This window comes from Hydra vulgaris, chromosome 01, assembly GCF_038396675.1.
Source record: "Hydra vulgaris chromosome 01, alternate assembly HydraT2T_AEP".
Classification (NCBI taxonomy): Eukaryota; Metazoa; Cnidaria; class Hydrozoa; order Anthoathecata; family Hydridae; genus Hydra; species Hydra vulgaris.
The window spans coordinates 17,475,621-17,503,390 of NC_088920.1; the positions used below are offsets into that span (position 1 = coordinate 17,475,621).

Below are 27,770 nucleotides of genomic sequence, written 5' to 3' on the forward strand. Positions count from 1 at the left end.
ACATAAATGCCAAAAGTTTTAGAGCTCCACCAATTCTGAAGGGTAGTGAAAAATCAATCGCAGTATTCCACTACAAAAAAGTGGGGACCGTTCCCTGTTATTCATACATGGTGATCCACATACTTGCAGAATAAATGTTTATATTTTCTGAAAGATCAATGAATATAGAATGATGTGAATGATTTTTATCATTAAAGCGACATGAGTTTCTTGAGAATTAAAAAAAGGTGTATAAAAACTTGCCTAAATTTATTTAAATTGATAATTACAAGTAAAAAATCATAATTTGTTACACTTTTGATCATTTGATTGGATTTTTCACCCCAAAAAATTGCAAGTTATAAATTTTTAAGTAAAAAGATTAAATATTTTCAAAGTTATGTACCTTGAAACCTCTAAATGAATGTTGCAGTTCTGAAGGGACAAGATTTGCTAAAAGTAAGTCAGTCATATTTTAGGATCTTCTTGGAGCCAGAGGCTAAAATTTTCAAGGAATTCTGATTTTAATAAGTACTCTTAAATTTATAAAAATCTGCAAAATTTTATATGTACGTCAACGTGACCTGGGTCATTTGACATGGAATTACCCAGTTGTATAAGCCAGGAAACCAGTTGTATAAGCCAGGAAACCAGTTGTATAAGCCAGGTATCCAGTTGTATAAGCCAGGATGGGAGAAAGTCGAAAGGGGTAAAGTGTTAGGAAATAAACCAGATGAAAAAGAGTTTTAGATCATGCAGGTACAGATACAATAACTGAACAGGGGCTGTTTTAGAAAATAATTTGGGCAAAGTCCAAATGTCTCCCAAATTTGTTCAAGACTGTCTCAAAACGCAAAAAGGATCTAGAATAGCTGAATGAGACTTTGCTGAATGATGAGTCCAGCAAGAATAAGTTAATGGTACTAGAGATGATAGCTAACATGATTTGCAGAAAAGAGAAAGAGTCCTGTATTGTGTAATTATATTTTGTCTCTGTATAGTTTACTCTGTATATTTTACCCTGTATAGTTCTATTTTGTCTCCCTGGATAATTATTGTTAGTGACACACATAACAGTGTGACTTGTGAGTGACGCTAATGACAAGTAACACATGAATGTTTAAAGTGCAACAGTGGATTAAAAAACTTATTTTTTAATCCACTGTTGCATTTTTACTTATATATTTCTTACTCAGTTTTATAATTAGAAACAATTAAAAATAAAAGATATAAATTTGAAAATATTCATCTTGATAAGTCAAACTTAGATGACTGAAATAATTGATTTTTTTTTTTACTTAGTTATAATATAAAAATTTTAATAATTTTTAGGGAAATCTGATACAAAGAAAATAGAGTAAGTACTTTGTAAATATTTGTTTGTAATAATATTAGCAATAGCTTCACATTATTTATTTACATTTGTTGTTTTGTTAAGTGTGTTTTTAAGAAATTATTTAAAAAAACTTCTTTTTTTGCATAAATTTTGAGTCTATGAACTTGATACTTTGACATTTTTATGTATTTTTTAATGCTAGGAGAATAGTTTACTTTTATTTATTATAGGAGAAAAGTATTTTTTATTTATCAGAAAGAGTTTTTACGATGATTATTATTATTTTTCTCTATTATTATTATTATTATTGTTATTATTATTATTATTATTATTATTATTATTATTATTATTATTATATAGAGTCTATTGTTATGCCATTGCGCCAAAGTTTGTTTTAATTCTTTAGCTATAAAAGTACAGCTTTTGAGTTGACCAAATCAGAAAAAGCAGAACTTGAGAAAGGTAAGTTTTTTTAAAAGATAACTTTAGTATTAATAATATTTATATACTCTATCAACAATAATTGATTGTTCTTGATAAAGTCTCCTACGCAAAAACTTAGGGGGTGATTAGAATAATTGCGTTGATTAGCTTTGCACCCTTTTTTCATCTATTACGCTAGCAAAGATGTAAAGCTAATTTACATTGTTTCCTGTCTAGGATAATGAATGCTGGATCTTCTTGACTCAACTATAGATGTTTGCTTCTGTCTTCTTCATAATGGTCATGCACTTCTTCCTGTTATCTCCTAGTGAGGATAAGAGCTGGCTGTAAAATATCTGAAAAATACAGGGCCATGTTGCATATGCATGATGTCCCTGTTAGAGTTTTTGGTTTGCTTTATCAGGGCCATATGAGGAGTCCTAAATAATGACATTTGGTTATTTAGCAAGACTGAATCAACTGTCTAGCTCATTGCTTGAAATGCCATGCTCTATCTATAAATAAGTCAAGTTTTCTTTAACCTAAACCATACCTAAAGTAATCAAAAATATTAAAAAACCATCACAACCATCTAGCTGTTTCGAATTATTTTTCACAAATATTCATGTTCTTTGAAGTAAATTTCCATTAGTTGAATCTTTCCTTATGCTAAATTTACCAGACTTGGCTATCCGGTATGAGATTTTAATACTTATGGCTACTATCCTTTGCTTTGCAAAGACTCAAAAAAAATATATATTAGGGCATATATTTACACATCAAATTCATTCACCTATTTGTTAGGAAATCATGCTTGATACCTCAGGTCATTATTTTGTATGCTATCGCTTCACACCTCTTCTCTTTATTTTGTTCTTTCTTTTTTTATTTGTTTGCACCTTCTTCTTAAGTCTGCTCTTTTTTAGTTCTCATTTCGGAAAAAAAAGTTCTCCCTATTTCTGGCCCTATCTTTTACACCTCTGCAAATATTGTTAGTGACTTTAATTCCCATCATACAAATTAAATAAAGTCAAGTCAACTTTTTCAACAAGTCAACAATTCTATCATGGATCAGGTCTAATTAACTCACCCATATATAAAGCAGAACAACTTTCCAAATTTGTATCTCTAAATTTCTAAAATATTATCTTAAATTTAACAACTTCTTCTAATCTTCTCATTCTAGAGCTGACTTGCTAATTGCTGTGACTGAAAAATACTATTATGCTATAAAAGTTGAACTTTAATTTGACTCTTTTTTAAATACTCTATCATGCGTCTGGTCTGATTAACTCTTCCATGGATAATCACAACTATTTGCAGAGAACTTTTCTTATAATTCAACTATTAAATTTAATGGCGATACTCGTCTTGCCATTTTAGTTAAGCAGGTTAACCAGTTGTTAGACATGCAAATCACTAAGGCTTTCATTGCTAAAGTTATTATTGCTAAAATTATTTCTCAAATAAACTCTTTTACTACTTGAATCAATGTATACAAAAACGTTCTAAGTCATTTTTTTTTAATATTTGACTTTTTGATGGAAATTTGTTCTTTGAAGACAGTTCCAACATTGTATTGGAAAACATTCTGTCAGACCTCTCCGTACACGTTGAATAGAGAGCTGAAATATTGTATGTAAACTAAAAGGTTCTAGGTCAGTGACTTAGAAGGTTTTTGTTGGCAGCACTGAGGAAACCAGCTGTGTTCTGCTGGTAACTTTCAGATGTTTTTAATTCAATTTTTGTTTTGTTTTGGTTACGAGTTTGAGGTTATTTGGGCTTATTTTATTATTCATGTAGTTTTCTCGCAGTGAACACAATGTTTCAATTTCAGATCTTTTTTATTCATTAAAAAAACTGCCTCTACAAAAGTTCCTCGTTCAACTTATACTTTAAAAAACAACTCAAATATGCTCATGAAAAACCGTTTAGGCTTTATTTATATTTCCACAAGGAAACTACGTCAGTTAAATCCGCCGTACAGGGTTTCTCCCACGCAATTTAATAATTAAAATGCGTTATGAATTGTAATTATTACAATTCATCTCGTTGTTTTAATGAAAAAGACTTATAATGGATGAAGAACCTAGTACTAGCAGTGGAAGAATAGGAAAAGGAATGTTGTTAAAGAAATTAGAGTGAAAGGTAAAGAGTACATTGACTACAAAGGAAGAACTGTACCTGCTACTACTGTTGGAACTGATTGCAGGTGAGATTTGTATTTCAATTTCGATACCCAATTGGCGTTTTAAAAATTTGTTTGTTACATACCATGCAACATGTTTTCATAAAAACGACTTAGATAAAGCTAATCCAACACTTTCCATATCGTTCCATTTAGGCTAGTGAATTGACCTTAAACAGTAGCCAAATGTATGTAAAATTATAGCCGAATTACTGAAACATCATTTTTTAGAGTATGGCTATGGTATTTAGGCCTACCTCGAACATTTATATCAGCATAATCTAATGAGATATTTTGCTTTCAGATGCTCGAAGAAATGTACGGAACGTCTCAAAAACCAGAGCAACGAGATCTTTGCACGCATGAGATCGTTAGAGACAAAGAACGAGCAAGATATGTTTCTACAATTGTTGATTACAAGCATGAAGGTGAAAACTCACCGACCCAGAAATGAACGTGCAGAAGGAAGAGTAGCTCATGACTTTTCATTTACTTACGAGGTTTTGGTGGAGGATGCCAAAGAAAAGGTATGTGTGGATGCCTTTAAAAGCCTTTATGGTATTAAAATTAGTCGTATTCGACGATTGCGCTCCCTGTTGGTATTAGGAAAATCACCAAAGGACCTTAGAGGGAAAAAATTAGGAACGAATGCAATCAGGGGCATTGTAAGACTTCTCATAAGAGAACATATCGAAAGTTATCCGGTGAAACAGAGCAAATATGCTGGTAAAACTATCAATTATCTAGATGCTAGACTAAATGTCAAAATTTTGTACTCTATCTTTAAAGGAAAACATCTTGAAGCAAAATGTAGCTACAAATTTTTTTTAGACTACTTTAAGGACAACTTTACATTAAGATTTGGCCGTCCCCAGATAGACTCTTGTTGCACGTGTGAGGAGCTTAATTTAAAATTACAAAGCCCTCATCTCGGTGATGCAGCAAAGAGAAATGCTGCTGCTGAACTGATGCTGCACAAATGTCGATCAAAAAATTTTTACAACAAACTCCAAACTGAAAGCAACCCAGAAACAAAACAAAATGAACCGCCCAGAAAAAGCCCTGATGAGGTGTGCCCTTTTGTGTGTACAATTACCTAATGTCTGCTCCTCCACAGTTTACTGAAGTCCATGTCTACTCAGATAACTGTGGAGGCCAAAATAAAAACCATGCACTAAACAGAGTCTTTTTGGCTCTCACAGATACTGGCCGATTTGATCGAGATGAGCAGTACTACCCGATAAGAGGTCACTCGTACCTACCTTGTGACCGGGACTTCGCTGTAATAAAGAGAAAACTGAAAAAGTATGACAGGGTGTACACTATTCTCCAAATAACTGAACTTATCATTACTTCTAGTATTACTGGTAAGTTTACTGTTGAAGAAGTCGCAACAGAAGATATTATCGATTTTCAAAAGTGGTGGCCAACATTCTACAAAAAAACTTGCATTTCGGAAGAAACACGGGAAAAGAAAGTTCTTGCTAAGGATAAGATAAGTTTTGGAATAAGTTCTCTAATGCACTTCACTTACGGGACTTCTCCAGGTGCAATTGTCTGTATGCCACTCATTGATGGGCTGATGGTTCAAACTTACAAGATGTCTCAAGTCGTCGATCGCATCGTCGAGTTTCCGCAAAATGTATGCTACCCATTGGGTAATGTTCAGATAAAAAGAGTGAAACTGCAGGATATTAGGAAGCAAATGCAATATGTTCCGGATGAGTTCAGTGGTTTTTATGATGAACTCATGAGCTGGCCAACAACCGACGAGACGAATGGCGGGGAAGAGGAACACGATATCCAGTGAGGTGTCTAACAAAGGCTTTGTAATCGGTCCTTTTATACATTGTGTGATTTAACATGTGTAATAGTTTGAACTTTGATTTTTACTGGTTTTTTGTACTAAAAATGAATAAATATATAAAAGACAAGTTTTTTGTTATTATCCTTAACAAATGTAAACAAAAAGGTTCTAAGTCAGACAACTTTAACTATGTATAACACACACACATATATATATACATATATATATATATATATATATCTATATATATATATATTTATATATATATATATATATATATATATATATATATATATATATATATATATTATATATATATATATATATATATATATATATATATATATATATCACACATTTTGATATGTATTTTTACAAATGTAATATTTAAAGATATTAAAAAGCACCCAGATTTTTTTTGAATTTATTAAAGTAATAATTTTGGGTTTAATAAGTTTTTTCTCTTTCCCCGAAAAAATAGTTTTTATGACTTAGAACGTTTTTGAATACATCAATTCACTTATAGTCCAGACAAGATTCCTGTCATAGTCTTACAAAAGTGTTATCTAGAACTCTCTTCAATTCTCTTTTAACTATCTCGTTTTCCTTCCTGCTGGAAAACGCCATCTGTGGTTCTAATTTTTTAGATCTAAGTTAGATTGGGATCATACTGCTCACTTGGGAGAGCTGTATGATCCCAATCTATTTATTTTCTAATCATTCTCTCTATTATCACCAAATTAACTAAATTTTTGTATCAAAGACTCTTTGAGTCTTTTATAAAATACTTGTTAATGTGTTATTTTAAATCTAATAACAAACTCTCTGACAGTCAATATAATTCTCAATCTTCTCATTCTTAAAAAAACCAATGCATTCATGGTTAAAAATGCATACTCCACCTACCCTATTAATTGGTCTCTTTTCTCTGTACTAGGAATAACTCTGAATATTTGCTCTTGGTTATTCATACTGCCATGTTTTACATATCATTACAATACATGGTTGCTTAACATCAGTTTTAATTAATAATTAAACTCAATTTAATTTAAATTATATTCAATATTAATTAATAATCAAACTCGTTGTTTAGCAACAATGCATTAGTACCAGCAAGACAAATAACTGTAATTTCTCAGCTTTTTCTTACTCTTTTTACTTAACTTTTACTTAATGTAGATTTCTTAGTTTTGTTTTTAGCTCAGTTTTCACTTTTTTTGGTTAAATGGTTTGGCACATGCTATAATCTCACACTTCTTACTATATCTTAAAGATTGACTATGATTCTTTTATGATTTTTCTTCTTAATTGTCTTTGGACTTTTGTCTCCCACTGATAATTGTGCCTCTTACTTAATCTCCTTAAATCAAGCAAGCAATGTTAGTTTTATTTCTTCTTGTCAGTGTCAACTTTAACTCAGCTTTGATATTTACTTCGTTAAAAGTTAAATTGCTTCATTTTGTATTTTAAATTACTGCTTTTTAATTAAATTTAATTTTTAACCGCATTAAAAATCATTTAAACAAATATAACAAAAATTACTGATGGCATCTAAATATCTTGGTATTTGAAAAAAGACAACTAGAAAGCGGCATCTGTTGTTCCTATTTTCAAAAATTCTAGAGAGCAATCTGATTTGTCTAACTACCGTCCCATAAGTCTTTTTCCTACCATAAGCAAGGTTTTTGAATCTTTTATTAACAAACACTTAATATCTCATCTTGAATCTAATAACTTACTTTCTGATTATCAATATGGATTTTGATCCTATCATTCTACAGCTGATTTGGTAACAGTAACAACCGATAGGTTTTATTGTGCATTAGATAAAGGTGGAGAGGTTAAGGCCAATTGTTATGACATTTCTAAAGCTTTTAATGAAGTTCAGCATGCTGTCTAAGTAAAAAAAAAAATTAAATCCACTTTTGAAATGAATTCTCTTAAACAAAAACACTTCTTTCTTTCTAAAAGAAAGAAATTTTTTTGTTTAAGGGAATTCTTACATTTGATGTTTTACAAAAAAATTATATTCCTTACTATTTTTAAATGACTACTTTTAGTTTATTAAAAACAAATTTAAAATTTAAAATTTTTAAAACACATATTTATTTTATAGCCTTTTATTTAAAAAAAACTATTTTAATCAGTTTTCTTAACAAAAATATTCACAGTTGTGGTTAAATTAAACAGATTTTATCTGTTAACTAGCCTCGCACTCCTTCTTCATCTATTAGGCGGGCGCGGATGCATTTATAATATATTTTTTCCAGCTTAGAATGTTGAATGCTAAATCTTCTTGAATCAGTGCATGGTTTTTGCTTGTGTCTCAGAAGCGGCCTCAGAATCATAAAACTCAGTTTTAAGATTCTGAGACTAGTTTACCACCTTCTAATGCTAGTATATTTATACAATTATAAATAGTTTAAATATTTAGAAAGATTTATAAAAATTTATATTAGCATTTGAAAAAATGGCTGTTAAGAGTATAAACATACTTTGTTGTAGATTGCTAAGAATTTGTTAGATAAAGCTTTTAAAGCAATTGAATTTTATTAATCATTACAACTTGGTGATGGTGTTTTTGAAAAGATTACTACTCCTATTAGATTAATTCAAGTTTTAGAACAGCGTATGCTGTTAGGGATTGATAACTATGATAATTTTGTTGAGGTACTTTCAAAAATTGGAAGAAATGATTTGGTCAAATATTTTATTTGTGAGTTCAATGGTATTATTTTATTTATTCTTTAAATGCATTATTTTGCTATTAACATCTATTCTCTTAAAATGCTTCTCTTAAAATGTCACTTGATGCGTCATACTAAAACAGCTTATATATGCGTTTGTATATATTTAATTTTGTAGATTTAGGTGCTGTTCTTTTTGAAAATTTAATTTATCTTTGAAATTAATATTTATAATTTTTATTATTTATTTTTATCTTATTTTGCAAGTTATTTAGATTTTTCTGCGCGCTTATTATAGCTAAAATAATAAGTTTTTAAAATCTAGTTTTTCTCCATTTTGTTATCATTGTAAACTGTTTATTTATTATTATAATAATATAAGTTCTTTTTAATGTTTATCTTTTTTATAATTATAATTTTTATCTTTTTTATAACTATAAAATATAAAAAAAATTATTGCAAAGTCTTATTGGAAATTAGTCTTTCTTTTCCTATAATTCTCCACAAACAAAAGATAAAGTATAATTATGAAGATGTTTTGGTGTGTGCTGACTATAAGAAATTAGAAATAAAAGAATGAAGGGATAGGGGGCAGCGGTTATGATGAATTTTATTTTAGCCAGTTATATAATCAGAAAGATTTATTCTTTGTTGTTGTGGTTGTTTTTGTTATTTTTTTTTTGTCTTTTTTTTGTTTTTTGTTTTAGTTATTGTGATACAATTAAAATTTCCAAAATTGTTAAAACACTTAGTAAATTTTATTCTTGGCTAATGCCCGGAAACGGTGTATATACATAGGTTTTGGCCCAATTTATGTGAGGTTTACACATAAATTGCGCCAAAATGGGTGACAAATTGCTCAGGTTGAAGGCTGCTCATTGAAGCAAAATAAAAAACAAACAACAGCAGCCTTATATAATAAGATTATTTTTTTTTGATGTTGATTTTATTTTCATTTTTTTGTTTTAATTGTTGTAATAGTAATATAAAAAAAGTCTCTGTGGTCTCTGGTTCAGACAACATTTCTGTCATAGTCTTACAAAAGCCTTCTCCCCAAATCTTTTTAATTCTCCCTAAATAATAGATTTAACTGAAACACAGTATAGTCATTAGAATCATATTTTGGATAAACCTCTTATTAGAGTGTAATAAAAGGTATGTTTTCTGCTAATAATTTATCAAGTAAATATTATTTATAAAAGTTATTAAGATCAAATCTAATAATAATAATCAGAGGTAGAATTTGACTCTCCTTTGTTAATGAAAATGTTGAAGGTTATTTTAAAGTCTCTAGGACTTATGATATTAAAAGATCTGAGATTTGATCTTAAAACTTAAAGTTTTATTAATGTAGTTCTTTAATTGATTTATGTTTGTTGACTCAATTATGTTAGTACATTGCAGTTCTTGTGTTAGTACATTGCAGTCATTTTCAACTCTATTAGTAAAAAAATATTTTGTGATTGTGTTAAACTTGTAGTTTTTTTGTGTTTTAATTGACTCTTTTTGCATTTTTAATTTATGACCTGTTGCTTGACCATTAGTATTAAAATATTAAACTCGATTATGCAAGTTTACTTTTCAAAGCCAATTTGTTTTACTAATTTGAACATTTGGATTAAATCACCCCGCCTTCTTCTGTTTTTTAATGAAGGCAACTATAGTTTTAAATTTCTTTCTTCATGACCATAACTAACTATTCTCGTTGTTTTGGTCACTCTATTTTGAAAGTTTCTCCTTTCCAATGGGGGGTTCCAAATAACTGCTCTAGACTCGAGATGGGACTCGAGAACTAATGATTTTTATAATAAGCTAATAATACTTTTATCTATATATTCAAACGCATGTGTAATTCTTCATGTTTGTTTATTTATATATATAAAGACTCCGATTGAAATCATTTAAGATAAAAATACCAAGATCTTTTTTATCTTTTAGTTCCTCTAGTACAGCTTTATCAATTTTATTTTTATATTAAAGGTTAGTATATCCGAAATGCATTACTTTACATTTTTGTGTATTAAGTTTTACTTGCCAGTCCCTAGTCCATTCTTTTAAAACATTAAGATTGTTTTGTAAACTGATGTTTTCTGATTCCAATTTAATGACTGCTTATAGTTTAGTATAATCAGCAAATATTTTGTCTTCATTTTTTACTTTAATTAATAAATCGTTAATAAATTCGATCCCTACCACGACCCTGGTAGTACCGCGCTCAACTTGTTTCTCCGTGCAACAGCCTTGTTCGTCAAGAATCGTGTTTCGGAGCTATATAGTTGAGAGAGGGTTATAACCAATAATAAGTAGCCTCCTCATCTGTAGTGGCCTTCTCAACCTTGAGGAGGTGAATAACAAAAGAAAAAAAAAATACCATAAAGAATAGTGGCCTTGAGGGACTCTACTATCTATTTTCTCCCATTCTGACACATTCTGAAATTCTCCAACTATTACTCTTTGCAACCTTTGGCTTAAAAAACTATTAAACCACAATAATAAATTCTTTCTAATCTCAAGCCAATCAAGCTTTACTAATTACCTTAACAATAAAACAGAGTCAAATGCTATTGCAAAATCTTATAATAATTCATCAACATTGTATCCATCTGCAAGGGCTTTTTTGATCAAATCAATTGGTTCAAGCAAAATGGTTGTGCAAATATTTTTATTAACAAAGCAATGTAGTTGCTTTATTATAAAATTGTGCACAACTAAGTGTTTCATCAACTCATCACTATAATATGCTCCATTAATTTGCATACAACCGAAGTTTGTGAAATTGGACAATTTAAATTGTTCAAGTTTGTTTCCCTTTTTAATCAACTGTATAGTTTTTTGCTTTTTTCCAAAGGTCCGGAACAACACTTAATTCGTAAGACTTGTGAAATATTATTGATAATGATAATGGCTTGCAAAGTGGTTTAGAACACATTTTGAGAACTTTCGGGTTAACGTTGGAAGATGAATGACTAAAAATACTCTGTTTTCACATTCGATTATTATGAGTTTTAACACTTTACTAGTTAAACCAAATTTTACTTGGTATGTTTGATAAGTAACATTTTGGAACAAAAAACAATCACTTAGACAATCTATGAACTCTTTTGCTTGAATATTCTGATAATACTGAAGTAAATTGTAACTTTCATACCAACTTATTGACAGATATTTAAAATCTCCACATGGCAGGATACCAAAGCATTTATTCTTTTGATACCGATTGCTAATTTGTTTAGTTGTGCGGATTATAGCAAAGTTTTCCATTTTACTACATGAACCTCGACGATTGATACAGCCACAAATAATCTTTTCTGATCCGACTTCGTAAGACACTAAGTTTGCTCAATTATTTTAGAGTTAAGTATATCATCTTTTATAATGTAGGATTTGATGTTGTTTTTAATATAAATACGTACTTCTCCTCTACTATATTTATCTTTTCTAAATAAATTAAAACCAATAATATTTGTAGATGATGTATCTGATCACCAAGTTTTACTTATAAATACAACCAAAGAATCATGTTGGATAATTTCAATTGTTAGCTAGTTTAACTTTTTGTTTAGAGACATTACATTTGTATATATGCATTTTATATAAGTTTGTTTTCTCAAGTCGGCAGAATGGTCTTTTTTTAAACATCTGTCTGATTTGTCATGATTACTAATTTAGTTGATTTTAGATTTTTTGTATTGTGTTGCTCGTAATACCATATCGAAAGGAAGATTCTTCTGATAGATTGGCATTTAGTTTGTTTTTTTTCTTACGCAAATCATAATTTAATTTTAGTTGTGCTTGTGTCATATCCGGAATAATGAATACATTAGAAAAAACATTATTTCTTTATAATTTTTTTGCTGCAAATAGTACCGGAATTCTTAGTTCTGGTGATGATAACTCAACAAGTATCGCCTCTTTAGTATTTTAATTGGTTCAAGTCTTTTTATGTGTATAATTCTTTATTTGTATCCGTAAAAATATGCTTAACATTTACTAAGTCGGCTTTTTTTTGCTTTTTCAGTTTCGGTTGTTTCAAAAACACCAGAAATAATAATATTCTTTTCCTTTTTTTGAGTTATTCTTTAACAGAAATCTCATTTATGATACCTAATTGCTGAGGCATTAACTTCCTTCTTACGCCAGCAGTTACAATGTTACTCCATGTTTTATAATTATAGTTTTTTTCATTTTTTAAATTATTAATTTCTTCACTTTGTTTTCTTACAATCTCTTTCAAAGTTGCAACTTGGATTTGTAATTCTAACAAAACTTTTTCTCATATTGCTGTTGTTAACTTTCCATTCATTTCAGGAAGTTTAGTGTGAAAATGTATATTTAGAGCAATAATTCGATTATATATAAAATGCAAGGTTTAGTAAACTAGAATGATTTAGCTCAGTATCAGACAGTACCTTTTAAGGTTGGTTTCTTGCAATAAAAAAATTTTGTACTCTATAGAGTTTGTGAAAAAGATTGATTAGATGTAGTAGTTGCAAAAGAAACCATAAAGTAGAAAGAAAAACTTGACTTAAACCGATAAGAAGGAATAAAATCTTTTATACCTGCCTAAATCCATAAGGTTATATTAGAGACACAATTATCAGCAGAGAGACAAATGACATCGGTCCAAGGACTGTCACAAAAAAAAATAACAAAAAATTTTTTGTCAGCTTTAGATTAGTAGTAAGTAGTGTGACAATATCCATAAAAAAGATACAAGATAAATGATTTAAAGAAAGGATTGCATGGTTGGAACCACTTAAAAGAGAACAAGGAAATTCTTAATACAAGGAGTGAAGGTAAGTAATGAAGATGTCAGGAAAATAGGTTTCAAGGTTAATTATATATGTTAGAGATTAAGATATAAGGAAGTTATGAGATTTAATACCAGCAGAGTTAGTGATGTTCGATCCAAGCTATTCAGCGTTATAAGCATTAAAGTCATCAATAACAGCAGTATTGGCTGAGGGATTGGCTTGTTTTTATATATTCATGTTTATAAGCTGAGATCAGAAGTTCCATCTAAAAGTGTGCAGTCTTGAGAAGAATGATAATGATAAAGCACAAAGAGAGAGGTGATTGATTATAGAGGTACTAAGTGAAAGCACATAAAAGTTTAAATGTAAGCACATAAAAGTATACTCTTAAGGCACAAGCTAAAATCTCTGTGTTCTTTTTGGAAAACTATTAAGTATAACTTTTATTGAAAAATGTTTTAAACTTGTTAAACATATCTAGTATGGCTTAAACTTTGTTTCTGATTTTTGCATTAAATATGTCCAATAATTATAATTTTAAGTTTCTCCAGCCAACCTTTGTGCTTTGTTAATAATATTTGGTGCCTAGATTTAGTTTGATAATTAACCCAAACATCCTTATTCTTTTTTGCCTTTCAAAAGTGTTCTTATCAACAAACCATTAATTAAGTGAAACTAACTTAAAGGTTCCGGTTAGAGTGGTATTACTTAGACTATTAGAAAATGATTAATTACATGTAATATATAATTGCAGATATATATAGTATACATCTGCCAACAAAAGCAAAGTAAAACCAGAAGCTGAGAGGAAGTAAAAAATAGTGTTTGGAATAATAAATTTCATGCATAATTTCAACTTGTTTTTCAAGGTTTCATTTCTCTACTGTGTTTACTTAAGGTAGTTGTTTTTATTTTATGTTATTGTGTTTTTTACTTCAAATTAGGTTAGTTCGATGCAAATATTGAAAAATACTAAATTATTCAAAAAAGCTTCTTGAAGAAAAGCTTTTTTGTGATGTCCCTCTACTATATGAAGTATTAGTTGAGGCTGCGTGGCGTCTTTGATTTTAGTTTTTAAGTCTTGTATATGTTTTATATCTCTCTCGGCGCAGTCACAACTTGACAGGACTTAACAACATTTTTTACATAGTTGTAATCTCTCATCTTCATCCAGTGCTTGACAGGCTATTGCATTCAATCTACCTGGTTTGCAGTCATCTTGATTAAATTAAATAGTAGCTAGAAACAAGGACCAATTAAAGAGACAAAGGAAGAAATATTGTCACCATCGACTTTTGAAAAGACGGTTTTCAAGGCTTCATTTCTTCACTTCTTTGGGTGTCATACAACTTCAATGCCATAGCAGATCTGTCAATAGGCAAAATATCCTTATCAAACAACACGAAGATAAGTCACTCTTCAGTTAAATAATAAAAGTGCAAGTCACCTATAAGATAATACACTGTCAGTTCAATCATTCTTGATAATTTGTCCTTAATAAAAGGCACCGACTAGCCTAATTCAAAACGGGTGTTGCCTGGCAATAAATAGGATGGTTCTCCTCTGGCCTTTCAAATTTCGTTATAACTGTAGGCTTGGAAAAAATACAATCACAAGTGACTTGAAGTATTTTAAAAATTTACTCGATAGATCTGTTATAACTTCCATTAACTGCATCTTAGACATGAAAAACATGCAGCTCGTAAACACGATGGCGACAAGCTGTACACAATAGTGCATAAACTATTTTTTTCTCAACAAGTGCTGCACCTGCGGTTTTCCATCTAGTGTTACTAGAAGTGGTGTCCAAAAACTAGGGCAATCAAGTTACCTAACAGTTTCCCGAAAGATAAACACTTAATGAAGGCATCTTTCTTGGCGTGATCAGTAGTGTTGATAATTATAGGGATTTCAGAAATTACAGAGTAGCGACATGCTCCTCTTTCTTTCCTACATACAAAAAATGTTTGTTTTTAAATATTTTAGTATTTTTCAATATTTGCATCGAACTAACCTAATTTAAAGTAAACAATACAATACCATAAAATAAAAACTATTACCTTAAGTAAACACAGTACAGCAACATGGTTGGAATAATGCATAAAACTACCTGTGGTACTTCTATTGATTCAGTAAAAACTCCTAGTCCACGTTCCAGGTTGAAAGTTATGATACGCGTAATATGTAATTGTGTCAGTGGCTGATATGTCACAGAAGTTATTCATTGATTCCATAAACTGGGTTTGTTTGTTCACTTCTTTACTTTCTTGAACACACTTTGCCATTCATTAAAAACTGATGAAATTCTCGATGCACTTGTTATATGGCTCAACTGGTGTGCGTGCTCTTTTCCAAATTTCTTGTAATTCAATCAAAATATCTTTGAAAATATTTAAAAATGTTATATTACCACTTCTCTTGATGATTTCTCTATAGTAGAGGTATCTTACGGGCAACGCAAATGTAAGGGGAAGTTTTACATCGACTTTTAAACTTCTCTCTAGTCCAAATCCAATAAAGTAATCTTGATGATGATTTTGTGTGGATCTTTTTCCACTAAATGATTTTTCTTTTTATTCAGCAAGAACTTATATCCCTTTTTGTGGTTACCACAGAAAAACACGGTATAAGCAGCAGCAGAAAAACGTTACTGGAGATACTTACTAATTGAGTAACCTTTTAACAAAATCTGGCGCGAATTACTTTACTAAAAGTAAAAAATGCAATTTGTGTATGCCTAGCAATTACAAAAACCTTCAATGCTTATGTTAAATTATTTATAACTCTTAGTCTAATCTCTTTAGAACTCTATTTAAAAAAAAATTTACTAACCTTAATTCGTATATTAAACTTACTGTAAACACAAAAAGCCTAAAGCAAATAAAATGTGTAAAACACTAATTTATTAAAACCACTATTTAAACAAATTATATTTTTGATTTTGATGTCCAAATATTATTATAATTATTAATACTATTATTAAAACTAAATAATAACAATGTTAATATTAAACTGTTAAAAATTGAAACTTACAAAATTAAGTATTGACCACGCTGCTAAAGAACAGCATGAAACTGAATTTTCCTTATACTGAGAATCCAGTTTAGATGCGACCATCGTTTTAGAATAATTAATTGGTTAAAATAAGACAATTAAACTTTTTTATTTCGACGCGTACATTTCTATTATAAATAATGTTTTAAGAATACAATATATTTGTTAACATTTTAATCAAAAATACTTCAATAAAAGGGTAAAAAAGGATTTCCTTTTTGAGCGAGTGGGTGGAGCCTTAAGTTTTTATATTTCTCAAAAATACTTGGTAAATATTGTTATTTTTCTTAGTTTAAACCTCAATTTAAAAGTTTGTGTTGTAATTCGAAAATTTTGCAGGAATGATATACCATAAACTAATTTTTGCATATAATTGTACATAAATAATGTCAATAAAACAAGGTTGATAAGAAGTGTAAACAAGATTATATCTTTAAAACAAAAACATTTTAGATTTTAAATCATAAGTTTATATTGGCTTTTCAAGGTTTTCGAGGAAAAACAGACTAAAATATAAGAAATCAGATATTTATCATAAGAATCATTTTTCCTACTATTTTTGACCTCATTAATAATGTTTTTAACTCGAGGTTGTGTCAATCAGCGACCTAAGAAAGTCATAGTTAATCTGGTTTTCAAAGTTAAAGTGTTTGCAAAGTTCATAATAAAATTATGTAAGGTATTTGTTTTTTCTGACTGCAGTGGACCATTAATTTAAAATCAAAAGTCAATAATACAATGACCTTTTGTTTTTGAGTTTTAAAACAAAATATATTAGTATGTTTAAAAATGCCAAAAGGTGTACATCGGTTCTGGCGAGAATGCTTAAAGGCGTACCTTGGAACAAGAATGTTAACTTTCACAAATACATTCTGTTTTGTATTTAGTTAAACAAATAAGAAATACCAGCTAAAAATATTTTTTTCAACAATACTTTTCATTGCTTCAATTATTTATTTTTATTTTCGTCTTCATTAAGGAATCAAACTTCCTCTTCCTTTATTTGCCAACAGGTGTCAATTCATGATTTTTTTGAGTAAGTGCATCAAAATATTTTATAATTGTTCAAGTTTATACCTAAGTAATAATATATCTAAAAAGACTTTTACTATAAACTTTTTATTATAAATTTTTATTATAAACTTTTATTATATTCTTTTTGTTATAAATTTTTTATAAACTTTTATAAAGTTTTTTATTTTAACTTTTATTATACTTTTTAATAATCAACTTTTTATTTTTTTTGTTTAATGATTGACAGCAATATTTTTTGACTGATATTAAAAATATTTTGTGATTAATTTTAGAATATGTAACTCACTTTTTTATTTTTATTTTTTTTTTTTTTTTTAATAACCATTTTTTTTTTTTTATTGATACTAATTTTTTTTTTGTTATTGGTAGTTAGTTTTACTTTATTAAGAGAGTAACATGCTACTTAACAAAAAGTTTCTTAATGTTTGCTGTTTTGTCAATAAGTTCATATTGTCAGTCTTGCCATATATTAGGCGTTCAATGCAAAACTGAGTTTTAGATTCAAAACAGTCCAATACCAGATTGGTACCATTCATACTGATGCGATTGTTTGTTAAAAAATTACTCAACAATAATATTTATATTAGCAAAGTGTAATTATTTATTATTATTAAATATATTATCTTAATAAACTTTTATATATTATTTAGAACATAAATATTTACTGCAAAGTGCTTTCAGACTTTCTGCTGAAAAATGTAATTAAGTTTAGTTTGTTTAAAAATACTTAAGTATTACTCTATTCCAGACTAATAAGTAACAAACGGCAAAAACTAAAATGTTGAAAATGGTGAGAGATATGATTGATATTGAAAATGGCGAGATTTTAGTTGTTTCAATGACTATACAGTGTGATAAACATTTACTTTCCTGGTTCTAAGTGTTTCTTCCTAATTTAATACTATAAGAAAACACAACAATTTAATTAGAGGTTTAAGTTTTTGATCAAGATTAATGTTTCCAAAAATTAATATTTTTGAAAAATAACACTTTAAGTTCTTTATCACTATTTTTTTCTCTCAAGACTGCACTCTTTTTGATCTAATTTATGATCAAATTGTGCATGCCCTTTTTCTTTACCCCTCTGCCAATATTTTTGTTAATAGAGGCTTTAATGCTCATAACATTGAATGGCTTTGCTTTAAAACTACTAACCCTGCTGGCACTAAAGCCCAAAACTATTGCATTTCTCAATCTTCTTTTTTTTTTTTTTTTTTTTTTGTAATTCACCTCCCCAAGGCCGAGAAGGCAACTACAGATGAGGAGTCTACTTGTGTTTATAACCCTCTCTCAACTCTATAAATCCGAAACACGAACCTTGACAAACAAGGCCGCTTCGAACTCGGAACCTCTCGCTTATGAAGCGAGCGCTCTACCACTACACCACTACCGCATCTTACTCAAATAGTTAACTTTGTAACTCAATTTTTAGACAACCCTAATTATTCCTTCACTTGCGTGTTGTCTCTAGCTTGTGTTCAGTTTCTTCTTTTTCTCTTTTAGGTGACCAGAAACAGATTTGAATAAGCAGATGCATTAAAGAAATATTTGTATAAAATACTATAGCAACATTTTAAGCATTTTTACAAAACCCTACACAACATTCTAAGTTCTGAAAGTCTCAGTCAATCTAATTTTCAATAGCTTTCTTTGAATTAACTTATAATCTCATGCTCAACTGAATCTCGTAGTTATAAGTTAGAGCCTCAAGTCGGTTGTCTTCAGGGTCCATTACTATGGCACTTAAGCCGTAGTAAAGACAACTTGCAATGGAAATGGAGATACTGATAAAAAAATTTCCAACATTGTTTTGAGAAGTTTAAATCACAAAAATTTAATAAATCTAACCTATATCAAACAGAAAACAAACTAAAATTAATAATGATTTAGGTTAAAATGTAAAGTGTATACCCTTTAGGTAGCCTAATATTGCTATGTAAAAAGTATAATTTTTTTTAAACTATTAAAAAAGTAGTGTTAATCCATAAAATTACATTGGGGTAAGATCTGTTTAATGAGGATGGATCAACATTAGTAAAATCAGAAATAATCAACTTTTTTTGCTAAGATTTAACTACTCCCAACTACAGCAAGTCAAATGTCACACCTACCCTCAAAAAAGAAAATAAAGTTGAGACAACTACAAGCTGGTATCTCTCATCTATACTGTGCAAGGTGACGGTGAGAATTATCTCAGATTGGATTATGAAATAATGTGCACAATCTAATAACAAAGTCTCAAAATGAACTTGTACATCACAAAGATTGCTTAAAATACGAACTAAATCCTGTAACATTTTAACAAAAGCATTTTAAATGACTTTGCCAAAGCATAATCTATATCTTTTATTTATATTTTAAATTTAATTTTTACTTATTTTTCAGAATCACTCGATCATTGCACTACTTACTATTACCATAAAATTATATATTTTTGTTTTGTGATTTTGATTGTGACAATCCTTGGGCTGTTTTATTTGTTTCTTTTAAAAAGATTCAAGACTAAAATGTAAGTTTTAAAAATTTATTCCTTGTAAGTATTAAGTTAAGCTTCAGTCTATCCCATGATTTTCACTTTCTTGTGCAGCTTTTATCTTTTATCAGCTTACATAGCTATTATCACAGTTTTTTTCATCTTTTCTACAAAATCTCTTGAAACCAAATGTCTTTTCATTATTGCTAGAAATAATTTAAAAGGTGCTGTCTGGTGCTAAGCACCATTTTCAAAGTCAAAAGAGTTCCTAAGAATAGAAGATGATATCGAAGATCGTAATAATTTAGATTGTTTTTTTGTGTGCAGAGTTCTATGAGTTCTCAGAGTTATACTTTTGTGTGCAATGTTCTTCTGCAGCTATTAGTATGCAGCTATTAGTATGCAGCTGAGTATTTTGAATTTATGGTAAAAAAGTTTAATGTGTAAGAAGCAATCCACGTTTTCAATAACTTTTTCAGTATATTTTTGTTTAATTAGCAGCATATTGTTTTTCGATACATTAGTGCTGCACTGAGCAACATTAGCATAATTTAGATACCAATGAATAAAAGAAAAGTAAATGAATTTCAAAGATGTTTTGTTAAACAATTGTTTGACTTTGTATAGGAGGCCAATATTTTTTGATATTTTATTTTAGGTTAAACTTTATTAAAAGACTAATTTGGACGTATGTGGTCCTTCCATAAAATATATTTATCCAAAACTACACCAAGAAATGACAAAGAATGGATTCTCTTGACTTAGTTTTATGGGAATGTCCACTCTTTCATAAAGAAGATGAAAGAAACTTTATTTTGTTTTCCTAATATCTACCGACAACTTTTTCGATACAAACCATGATGATTGAACATCATTATCAAACATATGTTTTCTGTAGTCAATAAAAACAGAGCTACAAACACTAGTTAGAATATTAATAATTAACTTTCTCTTTAAATTTTTTTGAAACAAACTCTTCTCTTCCTTAAAATTCTTAAATCGCTTTCTGCAACTTACATATGTGAGTAACATCTTTGGAGGGTTGACCAAACATAATGTCTCTTTATATTTTTTTAAATTAATTTTGAAATTAGGATTTATGATAGAATCAAGATTAAGCAAATGTCACAATCTAAAGCTGTTTTAATTTTTTTTACAACAATGTTTTATCAGCAATATTTTCAACAAAACCACTCATAAATAAGGATAAACTTCTAAACAACTTCTTAACAACTAAAACTATATAAAGCATACTCTATAACTAAGCATACTATATATACTATATAAAGCATACATATTATTTTTATATTAAAATTTTTAATAACTAATGATCAATTGTTTTAATTTAAATATTTTTTGAAAAACAAGTACAGACCTCGAAGATATTCTATTGTGCTTGCAACTTTTTGGATGAATTTCTGTGCAGCTAGCTTGGTTTTCATTATTTTTTGTAACCAATACATGTCTCTTTTTAATTTTAAAAATGCTAAAGAATGACCCTTCTATTATTGATTAGTTACTTTTTTCCAATAAATTCCCATTTTATTGGTTCATTATTACATTCAAAAATTAGTTTGTGCAAAACTTATGAATTTTTTATCAGTTTTAACATGTGCGGAGGATCCATGAAAAAAAATATTGTTTTCTTTGTAACTGGATGTGGAAAGTTTGTACAAGTAGCTAACTAATAAATCAGCTCTAAGATGATTAGCTATACTAATATTTGACGAAGCATATATTGGAGTGGGACACGGTAACGGGAATTGCGGTAATACCGTGGTTATCGCGGTAATTGCGGCGGGGTTGGAAAAAGAGTTACGGTAATACCGCGGTAACGGTAATAATAGGCTCGGTTTTACCGCGGTAGCGGTAACAGATCTGAATTTTTTTCCGCGGTAACGGTTATTCATTTGTCATCTGGATACATAAAATGGATAAATCAAATTTAAGCAAACTTATTTCAAAAAACGATGATAGTATAAGTTATGTCGACGTTGGTTTGTTTTTCTTAAAGGTGAATGTTGACAATGTTTTTAGTGAGCACGTTCTTTGTTTGAAGTGTAAAGCTCTACTAAAATGGAAATCTTGAGATGGTACAAGTGGTTTGAAGTCTCACATAAAATTGTGTGTGGGGAAAACAGAGTCGCCGAAAATAACCAGGTTTGCTGTGTCAACCTCTGAAACTGTTAAAAAAATATCGACTACAGAAAAGACTGTGCTGGTTAATGTAAATTTGAACATGTGTGCTACTGACATTCGGCCATTTTCAATTGTAGAAGGTGTTGGTTTTAAAAAAATTGTAGAGAAATTAATTTCAATTGGAGCTAAACATGGAAATGTTTCTGTTGATGATATTCTTCCTTCTGCTCGAACTGTTTCTCGTCATGTTTATACTAAAGCAGAAAAGATACGAGCTGAGCATAGAAAAGTGTTTCAGAAGCAGAAACGTTTTGCTCTAACGACTGATTTATGGACACATGTACAGACAACAATGTCATACATCACAATTACAGTACTCTATATCAATGACCAATGGAAATTGTGCTCATACATCATTGCAACAAGATCAATGGAAGAAAAACATACAAGTGAGATCATTATAATTTTTATTGATTTAAATACTCTATGGTTTCTAAAATATTTATTTATTTAAACAAAATGGTTTTAAAAATATTTATTTAATAATATTAAACCAAATGATTTGATTATTATTTCTTTTTTAAAACCACATGGTTAAAAATATGTCTTTTTTAAAACCAAATGGTTTCATAAATATTTCTTCACTTAAGTTAAACCACATGATTTCATAAATATTTATTTGGCTTGACGATTCTCATTTTCTGTCATTTTAAAAAGTAGTTTATTGTAATAAGTTTTCACAAAGCTTTCATCAGTTAAAATCTTATTTCAATGTTACTGGTAATATCAATCTTGTATTTTTTATTTTAATTAACGTTTCATAAATATTTTATTATTATTACATTTAGCTGAGAATATTAAATCCGTTACCAAAGAAATTCTAGAAGAAATGGGAGCATGGCGATGTAACAATTATTATGTAACTGACAATGGGTCAAATGTTAAAGCTGCTTTTAAAGATCAAATTTGGATTCCGTGCTGTGGACAAAACCTTAATTTGGCTTTGGTTCATGGTCTAGAAGTTAAAGATGCCCCTGGTTCGGTTTTGGAAATCATTAGTCTTACTGGCACATGCAAGGAAATAGTGACACATAAAACGTTCAAAAATTCAACATGAACTACAAACATCGGGTAAGGAATCTGTTTCAACAAGGTGGAATTCTCAACTCACTATGTTGCAATCAGTGTTGACAGATATTGAAGATATAACAACTTTGTCAGCAAGAAAACAAGATAAAAAACTTCAAAGAAAATTATTCGATTTGAACGAGACTTTATTGAAAGATGTCATCACAGTGTTAACACCATTTGATACTGCTATTAAACGTCTTTCATCAGACAAAGAGTGTTCTTTGCACATGGTTGTTGCAACTAAATATCAAATAACAAAACATTTGCAATTATTGCCTACAGATAGAAATATAATTAAAGACTTTAAGACACATTTAAATGACATGATAAAGCGCTATTTTCCAATAAATAAATTGCATAGAATTGCAACTCTTTTGGACCAATTTAAATGAATTGCAACTAAAATAATGACAGAAGAAGAAGTTAAAGAAGCACTAAACAGTTTAAACAACATGGTAGATGAATTGCCTCTAATCAGACCAGCCTCCTTTGACTCGAATCAAAATACTTCTCTTGACCACCTGAAAAAAAGAGGAAAATACATAATGAAAATTTAAGTGAACTTTTTGTGAACTTATTTGAAAGCGAACATACTGGCATCAATGAAGTTGACAGCTACTGGAACAGCACAGATTCTGAGGATGATATTTCTTCGTATTAGAAAAGAGAAACAGGACTCTATCCAAATTTGTCATAGGAAGCACAGTCAGTGTTGTCAATTCGAACTTTTATTTTCAAACAAATACGAACGTTTATTTTCAATTGCTGGAAGAACACTTGACGATAAAAGAACACAACTTCATCCGGGTTGTGTCGATGGACTGTTATTTCTGCATGGTTTAAACAAAGAATAGGTATAGTAGTTATGCATAATAATATATCTGAATCAAAAACAGTATTAATAAAAGTATTAATAAAAACAGTTAAAATACAAGATTTTGATGTTTGAATTAATATATTGGATGCAATGGCTGGATGGGGAGAGAAGCGATAATGATAGGGATGAGATGGAGATTGGGAAAAACTTGAAGGAGATAGGGTGGGGATGGGGACAAACATGATGGGGTCAAACGCTAACTCAATATATCGTCTGAATAAAAAATGTAAATAAAACTTGATTTATTAGTAAATTATGTTTTATTCATTCCAGCAACAAGTACATCATACGAACGTTTATTTTCAATTGCTGGAAGAACACTTGACGATAAAAGAACACAACTTCATCCGGGTTGTGTCGATGGACTGTTATTTCTGCATGGTTTAAACAAAGAATAGGTATAGTAGTTATGCATAATAATATATCTGAATCAAAAACAGTATTAATAAAAGTATTAATAAAAACAGTTAAAATACAAGATTTTGATGTTTGAATTAATATATTGGATGCAGTGGCTGGATGGGGAGAGAAGCGATAATGATAGGGATGAGATGGAGATAGGGAAAAACTTGAAGGAGATAGGGTGGGGATGGGGACAAACCTGATGCGGATAGGACAAGGATGAAAAAAAAAGGAAATTTTGATGGGGTGGGGATGGGGAGACTTTCTGTCCCCGTGTCACTCTCTAGCACATATATATATATATATATATGTATATATATATATATATATATATATATATATATATATATATATATATATATATATATATATATATATATACATATATATATATATATATATATATATATATATATATATATATATATATTTATGTATATTATATATATATATATATATATATATATATATATATATATATATATATATATATATATATATATATATATATATATATATATATATATATATATATATATGTATATAGATATACATATATATTATATATATATATACATATTTATTATATATATGTATATATATATATATATATATGTATATATATATGTATATAGATATACATATATATTATATATATATACATATATATTATATATATATATACATATATATATATATATATATATATATATATATATAAATATATATATATATTACATATTGTATATATATTAATAGATATATTAAATATATTATATGAATATATGTATATGGATATAAATATATATATATATATATATATATAAATATATATGTGTATATATATATATATATATATATATATATATATATATATATATATATATATATATACTTACATATATATACAACTTGTTTTTCCGCGCAGCGACCTTGTTTGTCAAGGTTCGTGTTTCGGAGTTACAGAGTTAAGAGAGGGTTATAACCACTATTAAGTAGCTTCCTCATCAATAGTGGCCTCCTTGGCCTTGAGGAGGTGAATAACAAAAAAGTATGTATATATTATAAAAATAAATATAAAATCTCAAATAAATACAATGTCAAACGCTAACTCAATATATCGTCTGAATAAAAAATGTAAATAAAACTTGATTTATTAGTAAATTATGTTTTATTCATTTACAATGCTATAAAATCTTTTTCTCATGAATTGAATTTTTTAAAGTTCATATTGTTTAGTGTTTCATTTATATACTATAAAAAACGTAAAACTAAATAATATGAACTCTAAAAAGTTCAATACATAAGAAAATGTTTTTATACTATATAAGTCATATATAATATCGAAAACGACTTTTCAAAATTGTTATGATTAGATACAGGTAATTATTAAAGAAGTATCTTTAATAAATATCTGTATTTAATTATTTAGCATCCTTAATCTAAATTGAAGAGAATTTATTGTGAATGCACTTCTTTAAAAACATGTATCGCTTTAATTCCAGTGAAACAAATACAAATATATTGAAATCTCCACTTTGAAGTTATATACGTGTGTAATTTCTGCTTGTGAAAAAGATATATGCCGCTCTGTAAAGTAGAGGCTATGCTAAAGTATACTAAAATATAAAGTCCGTAAAATAAATTCACGGAACTTCTCCTAATCATAAATGCGGTTAAAATCATATAAAATGATGCGATTATTTCAAGTACTAAAAGTATAGGTGAAAGACCGTAATTTATTAAAAACAGATATTTTTTTAAACATAACAACAGACATATCAGTGGATATATATGTGTTTTTTGAAAAGTTTTTTGTGAACGAATTGTTGTTTTTCTTCATCCAACATTTTTTTTCTTAAGGGTAAAAGTTAATCATGCGACTTGCGCATTTATTATCATTGGTTTGGTTATAAATAAATTGGACAACTGTGTTTTTTACCCAGTAAACATTGGACAAGATAGTGGTTGTTTTAAAGTTGCTAGTTTTTTAAAATCACCATAGAACCTTAAAACATAGCTTTCTTGTTGTTAGTTTTTGCATTAATATAGCTTATTATTAAAATATCATAAAAATATATAAAACTTGAAATTTTTAAAATGAGGACATCTGTGATTTTGCCTGTATGTCTTCAGTTATAAAAGTTTGTTTGTTTATGATATTTTTTTTTCAATCTTACCTTTAATTAATATCATTATATTTAATATATATTTAACAAATATTTTTTGCACATTAGGTAATGATAATCAATATCCAGTGACTCAAAAAATTATTGGCAGAATTGGTCATTTCATAGGAGGAAATTTTAGGAAATTTGGACGCCAACTTTTGGACGGTTTACCTCAGTATGATCTTGGCGACATTACAACTGATGCAGAAGGAGCTGCTTCCATAAATAGGCGGATTGAACTTAATGGGATCTCAAAACGGGAACAGTTAAAGAAAGAGTTAATATCATTTACACCTAAAAATACTGTTGAAGAAATTGAGAAAGAGTTTCTTATAAATAGTGAGTAATGCAACAATTAATATAACTTGTATGGACGTCATCTTGGTTTATCTCAGTATGATATTAGCAACATTGCAGCTGATAGACAAGCAGCGCAAGCAAAAGCATCGCTGTCATAGATATGTATATTGAACGTAATGGTATCTTAAAATGGAAACAGTTAAAGGAAGAGTTGTTATCAGTTAAACATAAGAATACTGTTGAAAAAATTGAGAAAGAGTTTTTTAAATATATTGAGTAATGCAACTATTTATTTTTAATTATTAAAACAGGCTAAAAAAAACATTCATGTAACAATCAATAAAAATAATTTTTGTTTTAATATAGCATTTTTTTTAATTTAAAATATACCCTATAGTCATAATATACTATAAATATACTATAAAGAGTATATAAATAAATATGCTATATTTAATATACCTTAAAAATACGATAGAGTCATTAGTTTAAAATTAATAAAGTTATAAGAAGATGATTTGTTATTTAGCCTGTTTTTTAAACTCAGATCTACAAAAAAAAATAACAAAGTAAATTTGCAACAATAATTTAAGTCTTTAATTCGATATTTTTTTTAAATTTAAATATGTTTCTTTAAAACTATTAAATAATTTCATATGTTTTTATAGAACAGCATAACTGTTCTACAAAACAAATAATTGTTGTTTGCATTTTCAATTTCAATATTATTTTCTATATATTGTTCTTTTTTGTCTAAATTGTCTTTATTTAAATTGAAATCTGTAACGACATTAGACAAATAAATGTTTTTTGACCCAATCGAACTATCAGCCAACCTTGATTAGTTACATTGGTTATCTCTCTGTATGCATGTTTTGAACTCTTCCTTATTGCTGCCACAAAACTTTTATTTCGTTGAAAAAGTGAAATTTACAAAGGTGAACAGAAAAAGTAGACAGAGTCCAGTTAATTTATCTTTCTATGTATACTTCTTAGTAAAGGTTTCAAAACAAAAGG

The 27,770-nt window shown here is 28.6% G+C and overlaps 1 protein-coding gene across 1 annotated transcript in view; it reads left to right on the top strand.

Moving 5' to 3' along the window:
* The window catches only part of LOC136075149 (uncharacterized), a 65,688-nt gene extending 38,574 nt beyond the window's left edge, over positions 1–27,114 (top strand). The window contains exons 8-10 of the mRNA XM_065787500.1: positions 1,312–1,336; positions 1,722–1,777; positions 26,523–27,114. Of these exons, the coding sequence (XP_065643572.1) occupies positions 1,312–1,336; positions 1,722–1,777; positions 26,523–26,803 (362 nt within the window). The 3' untranslated portion in view covers positions 26,804–27,114. The remainder of the gene's footprint in view (positions 1–1,311; positions 1,337–1,721; positions 1,778–26,522) is intronic.
* The last annotated feature ends 656 nt before the right edge of the window (positions 27,115–27,770 follow it).